Source organism: Mandrillus leucophaeus, unplaced genomic scaffold (assembly GCF_000951045.1).
Source record: "Mandrillus leucophaeus isolate KB7577 unplaced genomic scaffold, Mleu.le_1.0 Scaffold335, whole genome shotgun sequence".
Classification (NCBI taxonomy): Eukaryota; Metazoa; Chordata; class Mammalia; order Primates; family Cercopithecidae; genus Mandrillus; species Mandrillus leucophaeus.
Genome location: NW_012103532.1, coordinates 1,444,256 through 1,452,716, shown reverse-complemented (window position 1 = coordinate 1,452,716; position 8,461 = coordinate 1,444,256). Strand labels below are relative to the sequence as shown.

Genomic DNA, 8,461 nt, shown 5'->3' with positions numbered 1-8,461 from the left:
CCCGCCTCGGCCTCCCAAAGTGGTGGGATTACAGGCATGAGCCACTGCGCGCAGCCGAGCTTTTTATTCCTTTGTGCACTTGTAAGAGAATGGACATGAAAAAAGTAAGTCATGCCTTGCTGTTGTTACAAAAATGGTATTACAATTATGGACCCTGAAGGGGACTTGGGAATTCCCCACCACCACCACCATAGGTCGATTTAGAGTTTACAGTTATGCGACTCAACAGTCTATTATAGTGCTGTTGCTGTAGGAGCGTGGTGAGGTAGGCAGGACAGGAACAGCCTTTAGCCACTTGAGGGAAGGGAAAGAAGGCACGTGGACTCCAGAATCCAACAGATCTGTCCCGGTTTCACCTTTCCTAACAGTGGAACCCTGGGCAAGGTTTTGACCCAGTCTTGACACTTTGAGTGAGAGTTTGAATCTCTATCTCTGAACTCTTATATTCCATGTTCTTTCTAATGTTATTAAGCCCCAAGGCTGCCTCCCAGCCCTTGGCTGCCTCACAGCACCTTCTCTTTCTTGGCTGCAGGCCCTAGACTCCACCTGCCTCCTTCCTCAACTACTCTCTGCTTCCCTTTGCCTGTCGTGGCCTCTTTTTGCCATTCTTCACTAAAGACAGGTGCCAGGCCTCATTCCTCAGTTCCCCTTTCCTGATTTTGTACTCCCGAGAATTAAGCTCCTTCCCTTCCTGGGTTTTCTGCTTGTCCTCCGTACCTTCCTACCTTGTGATTGTCATTCTTCTGGAGCCTTGTCAGCCCATTTGAGCTGTGGTGCTCAAGTCACTATTAGGCCCCACCCCAAAATTTGATCTATCACAATACATCTTTGAGTTATTGCAGCTTGAGCATTTTGACACAATACATTATGGTAATCCATGGCATATAGAGACATTAACACTCCCGACTTTGACAAAATACATTGTGAAGTCTTTGAAGGCACCATAACAATTTATCTTGTCATTCACGAGGAGACCCAGTTCAGCATTAATGTAGATGAACACAGTGTGGCTTTTGTTTCATTTAATTGCTTGTGACCTTTTTAATTGCTAATTTAACAAAATACCAATGGGTTATATTTCAATTAAATTAACAGGCAGTAGTTTTTGTTTTTTCAGTATGTTTATTTTTAAGATGTTCTGGTTCTCTCTACTTTTCACTTTGAGTTGCTAAAAATGTCTTCTCGGCCGGGCGCAGTGGCTCATGCCTTAATCCCAGCACTTTGGGAGGCCGAGGCGGGCGGATCACGAGGTCAGGCGATCGAGACCATCCTGGCTAACACAGTGAAACCCTGTCTCTACTAAAAATACAAAAAAAATTAGCCGGGCTTGGTGGCAGGCGCCTGTAGTCCCAGCTACTACTCGGGAGGCTGATGCAGGAGAATGGTGTGAACCCGAGAGGCGGAGCTTACAGTGAGCCAAGATTGTGCCACTGCACTCCAGCCTGGGCGACAGAGCGAGACTCCGTATCAAAAAAAAAAAAAAAGTCTTCTCTTGAACAGAAGTGGACTTTTTAATGTGAAGTTTTTAGTAGAGTAATTTTAATATGCAGATGGTACAATGTCAAGCATCTTTCATCTTTCATGTGTGGTTGGGTTCATTCCTTTCCAGAAGGATACAAGCAGTAAATGTATACATGCAAAGTCATAGAACTTATCTGGTCCAAAAAATATGCTTTTGGAATAATGAATGTTTTGCTTCAGGTGTTTGTCTTTAGATCAAGTGTCTATTGCAGACACCATTTATTAGGCCCTTCTTTCTACCTTGTACTATTTTGTGGCCTATAGCTAATTTGTAAGCTCCTGCAGATCAGGAACCCTGCTTTATCTTCACCAGTGTCCCCCACAGTCTAGCATACTCCTGGCATAGGGAGAGAAGTGGTTGCACATTGCATGTACAATAGACCTGACCCCTCCAACAAGTGGTACTCCTGAGCCTACTTTGAGAAATGACACTGGAGGCCGGGCACGGTGGCTCACGCCTGTAATCCTAGCACTTTGGGAGGCCGAGGCAGGTGGATCACCTGAGGTCAGGAGTTGGAGACCAGCCTGGCCAACATGGTGAAACCCCATCTCTAGTAAAAATACAAAAAATTAGCCGGGCATGGTGGCTCACGCCTGTAATCCCAACTACTCGGGAGGCTGAGGCAGGAGAATCGCTGGAACCCAGGAGGTGGAGGTTGCAGTGAGCCAAGATCTCATGATTGCACTCCAGCCTGGGCAACAAGAGCGAAACTCTGTCTCAAAAAAAGAAAGAAAGAAAGAACACTGGAACTCCAAAACCAACAGTTGATCCCGTTCATCAGATAACCTCCTTTGGAGTGAGCAGCGTGAACTGGAGGCGAGTACAGGACTATTCCTTCCCCACTCCTTCAGGTGCTGTTGTCCTTCTGATCATAAATGCAAACGTGCCCCTTGTCGGCTGGGGCAAGGCTCAGAACTCCTCCAGGTACCCGGGGGACTTAAGTCCTCAAATGGGATATGAATTTACACTATCAGATAGTAGAAGGTCAATGCAAGAAGCATTAGTGGGTTGAGCCAGCTCCAGCTATGTAAGTCTTGTACAAAATTAATACAAGGATATTGACAAGCCTTGCTGGTTATTTCATAGCTTTAAGACCTCTACTAAAATCCTATCATCTCATCTGCCCATTATTAACATTTCAGCAAAATATAAAGTTTTCATTAATCTCCCACAGCAAATTTAGGAGTGAAAACTGGCACTTGTTTGAGCTTTTAGGACTACATTAGCTGGTGTATTAAACAAAATATGTCATTCTTCAGTAGCTTCTGTAAGAAGCTAAATCAATTTCCAGCCATATTTATGCACCACTTTATCTAAAAGCATCTGAATTATCATTTATAGCTAAGATGCTTTATTAGCAGCTGGCATTGAAATTGCTCAGTAAAAAATTATATGTCACGTTATAGTAATTTTTAAATTGGTTTTAATCCAACATCATAAAATGTAAAAATCTTAAGTGTGGGGTTTTTTTTTTTAGTAATTGGCATTTTAGCATAATGAGCTGTTACCTCTTTCCAAATCAAATACCTGCAATATTTAGAAAACACTAATTAATAAAGCAAACAGAAGTTCTTGAGCTCAGAGCTAAGTTGTATCTAATAATAGCATTTTCTCAGAAAAGATGACTTGAAATGATTTTTAAAACATTAAATGATTTTAATATTTTACCAAAATACTCTGTAATTCTCATGTATAAGAAGTTCTAAAATAGAAATAAAACATGTTTTGACAGTTATGTTTCAGTAAAAATGAAGACTGGGAAAAGTGAATGATTATTCTAAACTCCAAATCCTAGCCAGCCTTTCAGTTTGGGATGTGGATATTACCCAGGAGAGAGTGGTAATCAGGATCATGGCATCTCTGTCCAAAATCATAGGCACTGCAAAGAAAGGAAACGGGCTACCCAGTGGCCCTTGCAGATGTGGAGTGAAGCTCTGCAGTGTCCTGGAGGTGTGATGTTGGTGAAGTCACTCTGTCTCTCTGACCCTCACCTTCCTGTGGACATGGCAGCTGGTATTCAGCACATGTTTATTGAACTCTTGCTTTATCCTCTGAGTGGTAGCACCAGCAGTGTCTGAGTTGCAGTGTCTTGAGTTGCAGTGATGAGAAAGCAGTCCCTGTGCTCTTGGGGTTTACAGTCTAATGGCAGAGACTGGCAATTACTCCTTGTGATAACTGTTCTGAAGGAAAATGCAGGGTACGGGGACAGAAGGAACCAAACTAGTGTCGGGGGCTTGCAGCCAGAGAAGGCTTCCCTGGAGTGTCACTGGTGCTCTGCTCTTCAGGAGGAAAATAGGGAGGGGCTGGGAGAGAGTGAGATGGGGAGAAGGGTGACCTGGGCAGAGAGGAGGACAGCATGTGCAAGATACTTTGAGATGGGATTCTGCCAGAAGCACTTAGTGAAGGGCGAGGCCTCGTCCTTACTGAAGGAAAGCACTATTGTGGGCACTGGGATGGTCCAGGTTGGGAATTACTGTAGTATTTGCAAATAGAACACAAATTTCCTAATAAATGAGTTCACTGTGAAAGCATCAGACACCACCTTTGACTTAAAATACTTGCCCTGTAAACAGTAACTGTGGGAAGGAAAAGCATATCATTGTCAGGCTACCAGTTGGTCACAAAATTTTCCAGTTTTATACCCAAATCTAGAGTTTTCCATTCCCCCAGCTCCGTCCCAAAGAGTTCTCTCTGGGTTTCCCTGTGGAACCGTCTCTGAGTGCTCAACATGAGGCCTAGAGCACCCTACTCTGGTCAGCCTCTGCAAGATAGGCTTCTCTCCTCTCAACCTACTCTACCCCCTGCACTGGTGATGGCACCAGCAGCTGCACCTGCAGAAGTCCACATTTCAAAGCCCAGGGACCAAGAGATAGTTTAACTTTGCTTAATGTAACCTTAGCATGTGGCAGCCTCCCAAAGCCTCAGAGTTCTCATCTGTAATACGGAAAATTATAAGACCTTCAATGCAGTAACGTGTGAAATGCTTCACACCAAGCCTGGCACATGGTAGGCACTCATATATACTAGCTAGTATTTACTTAGCAAAATTTAGTGAGAGCATACCAGTTACCTTTACGCTTGCAGAAGATATAAAGATGAGTAAGAAACTTTCCTGACCTTCACAGAGCTTCCAAATTAGGACAGAGCAACCACTAAGCAATTCTAGTGCAAGGCTGAATATCATCCAGTCTGATGCTAGAAGAAAAATAGTCACCGCTCTTTTGAAGCATATGTATTCTTTACCTAAATTTTGATGTGAATGGCGAAAACTGAAATTCAGAGAGATAAAGTCACTTGCCCAAGATCATACAGCAAATTAGAGGCAGAGCTAGGAGTTGCAGCCACAACTGTCAGGCTCCAGGGTCCAGTATAAGCCAACTTTTATGGAATTCATTGCCAGTAAGGACCATCAGAAAAGATTTCACGGGATAGATAGAGTTTGAGCTAGCCTAGGGAGGGGTGGGGGGATTTCTACAGGTCTGGGTAAGGATGGGAGGGCTGTTCTAGGGCAAGGGCAGCATGTGAGTAAAGGCCCAGAATTTAAAACCCTGAAGCACTGTGCAGTCTGAGGGGTTTGAGAGGGCTGAGACAAGGCATATGTGAGAAGTGAGAAGAATATTAGTATGTTTCAGGCACATTATGGGCTGCTGTGATTGTCTGGCTAAAAAAACGTGTTCTTCATTCAGGAGGCCATGGAGCCAGGGAAGATTTTTGAGCGCCAGGCTTCTTATCTGTCTCCAGTATCACATATCAGAGTGCTCAGCATGCACAGGGTGCTCTCTGAGCATTTGGTGAATGAATCAATGATCCAACCTTTAGAAAAACGGATCAGAAAGTCTGTGACCGCTGGACTGCTGAGGGGGAGCCTGGTGACCAGGAGGCCAGTGATGAGGCTGTCACACCCAAGCACCAGCAGGTGCCCCCGAGCCAGTGGAGGCTGTGGGGCGCAGGGCGAGAGGCAGTAAAGAAAACGGTTTGGGAATCTTGGAAAGGACAGAGATTCTTCAAGGAATGTGGATTACTTTTGTGATTAGGAAAATCACATTTGAAAAAAAGCAAGAAGCGTGATACGGCTAACACCACTCATGCTTTTGTGGTTTTGACTCACTCTTGTGGACTGAGCTTCCTGCTGAGAGCAAGCAGGAATTTTTCTATCCTTGTATCCCTGCTGCCCAGCCAAGGACCTGCCATAGTGTTTGTGGAATTAATTGTTGAGTGATTAATATGTTACCATTCTCTGTTTACTGGAATGGCATTATTAAGTCATCACTCAGCCTTTTCTTCTCCAAATTAAATAACCCATATTATTTTAATTTATCCCAAAGCATTTTAAGCAGACACCATTTGCCAAGCCTCATGTATCTTTATGTGTTAAACTGCCTTTTCCTCCCCAGGTTCAAGGGCAGACGGGGTTTTTGAGGAGGATTCACAAATTGACATAGCCACAGTACAGGATATGCTTAGCAGCCACCATTACAAGTCATTCAAAGTCAGCATGATCCACAGACTGCGATTCACAACCGACGTACAGCTAGGTAAGTGCGTGAGCAGATGATGAGCTGGCTTGTCATGTCAGCAGTCAATGTAGAAATGGGGAAAGAAACAACATACAACTTTTATGTGACCTGAATGACTAAAGGTAATTTGTTTTCTGAGAAAATGTTTAAACAATGAAATTTGAAGTACATCCTTTTTCCCACTTGAGTGCTCTGTCTTGTCTTCTTTTTTATGAAGCAGAAGATTCAAAGTAGAACTAACTTGAGACTCTTTTCAAACTGATTGACTTCAGTGAAGTTCCATAATTCTTTTCATTCTGTAATTCTCTTGCCTGCTATCCTTAGAACTGCTTTGTGACGGTGCCACCTGCCTATTCTTACTCAGCTAACTCATTGCTTATTCATTCAGGCCTTTATTCAGGAAGCTTTTTAATGATCTCAGAAGGTATATTTGGATCTTCATCATATAATTTGGAACTTTCAACTAATATTTGGGATTAATGTGTTCTAATTATGTGCTAAATTTCTGTTTTGACTTAAACCGAACAGAAATAGGAAAAGTGTCATAGTAAGCAACGTACTATTAATACATCATCATCATCATCATCATGGCTGCCTTTTATAGGTATCTGCTATGTATTAGTCACTGTGTTAAGTGCTTTACATGTACTACTTAACTACCTAAAAGGTGGGGTATTCTTACTGTCCCCTTCTAACAGAGGGGGTAAATGAGGTACAGAGCAGTCAAGTCTCATGCCCAACTCACACAGTGGGTAGGTGGTGGTGCCAGGAGCAAACCCTGGTCCAACCAACTCAGGTGCACCTGCTCCCTAATAACGGGTCTCCCATATAATGGCCAAGGGAGAGGAAGAATGGGTAGTCATGCCAGGCTCACCCAGTCAGGGAGCTGAGCTGCACCCTGTCTCTGCCACACCACCCCTTCCTATGTCTCCTTTTAACTCCAAGGTTCATTTATTTCATGTTTCTCACAAATGCTTTGTATGTTTGTCATAATAAAATATTGTCCAATGTTGGCATTAGTTTGAACCTGGATAACTCATGAGAGGCCTCAAAAATCTCCTCACGTGTTCCTACCCAACTTAGTGATTAAGAGATGGGCAAGAGAATCACAAATGGTTTAAATTTGTTAAATGCTCTATCAATAGACAGCCATGTAACCTTAAGCAAGTATCTTAATCTTTCTGAGCCTCAATTCTATCCTGCTTGAATGGGAATATCAGTAGTACCAATGACTGAGGGTTGCTATAGGGAACAAGTGAAATCCGACATGTAAAGCACTGAGTACGGGGCCTGCAGTTGTAAACTTCCCTATGTGAGAGCTGTTAGTTGGGAGGCAGTAGAGTGCAGCGCTCAGAGGGCGCACTCAGGAGTCGGAGGCCCAGGTGCAAACCTTGCTCGTTTATTAGCTGTAGCACCACTGGCAAATGGAGCAGAGCCCCAGTGTCCTTATCTGTAAAAATAAAGATAATTTTTTAACTATGAGGATGAAATGCCGCAGCACGTGCAGAGAACTTAGAAAGGCGCCTGGCCTCTAGCAGGTGCCTAGTGAGCATTAGCTGCTAAGATGATGGTGATTCTAGCAGGCTGATCAGATGAGGCAGCACTCAGTAACTTCGAACCAAAACAGACACCACCTTTTTTTCCCCTCTGCATTAAGTCCTCAACTAATGTCCTCAATAGATTCTTGGAAACTGTAACTTTAAGTGAAATGACATATAACAAAACTGATTTTTTTCCCTTATCAACATTATAACAAAACAACATTGAATAAAATGATGTACATCATTTCACTTAAAGTTGAAGTTTCCAAGAACCTATGAATGACAGTAAGTGAGGACTTACTGTAGCTCTTCTTCCTCACAAAAACCTTAAATATTTAAAGTGGTAAAATTGCTTATTTAGTGTTGATTCGTAAATCATAAAGTCGTTCAGTGTTCCTCCTGGGGATATTTTTCCTACTGTATTTCAGAAATAAACGTAAGACTGATAAAGAAGTCAGTTTTCAAAATAAATAAAAGAGTACATACTATATGATTCCATTGATATGACGTTCACAAATACAAGGAAATAATCTTATGTAGGAAGTAATGATACTGGTTATTCCAGGGGTAAGATGGTAGTAGTGGCTGGAGAGGGGCTTCTGGGAAGCTGGAAAGGGTCTGCTTCCTGATCTGGGTGCTGATTACATGGGTCTGTAGACTTTGTGGAAAAGTCATGGTATATATACTCATGATTTGTGCACTTTTTCTGTATGTACACTTTCTTTCTTCGTTCTTTTTTTTTTTTCTTTTTTTTTTGACAGAGTTTTGCTTTTGTTGCCCAGGCTAGAGTGCAGTGACATGATCTTGGCTCACTGCAGCCCCTGCCTCCTGGGTTCAAGCAATTCTCCTGCATCAGCCTCCCTAGTAGCTGGGATTACAGG

General features: G+C 43.0%; 1 protein-coding gene across 3 annotated transcripts in view; it reads left to right on the top strand.

Annotated features, from left to right (window-relative positions):
- Positions 1 to 8,461, top strand: part of MAPKAP1 (mitogen-activated protein kinase associated protein 1) — a 252,106-nt gene that overhangs the window by 200,682 nt on the left and 42,963 nt on the right. For 2 of the 3 annotated variants that reach the window (XM_011988689.1, XM_011988688.1), the window contains one exon: positions 5,917 to 6,057. The exons of the other annotated variant lie outside the window; for it this stretch is intronic. In XM_011988689.1, coding sequence (XP_011844079.1) covers positions 5,917 to 6,057 — 141 coding nt within the window. The remainder of the gene's footprint in view (positions 1 to 5,916; positions 6,058 to 8,461) is intronic. 3 annotated transcript variants of the gene reach the window in all.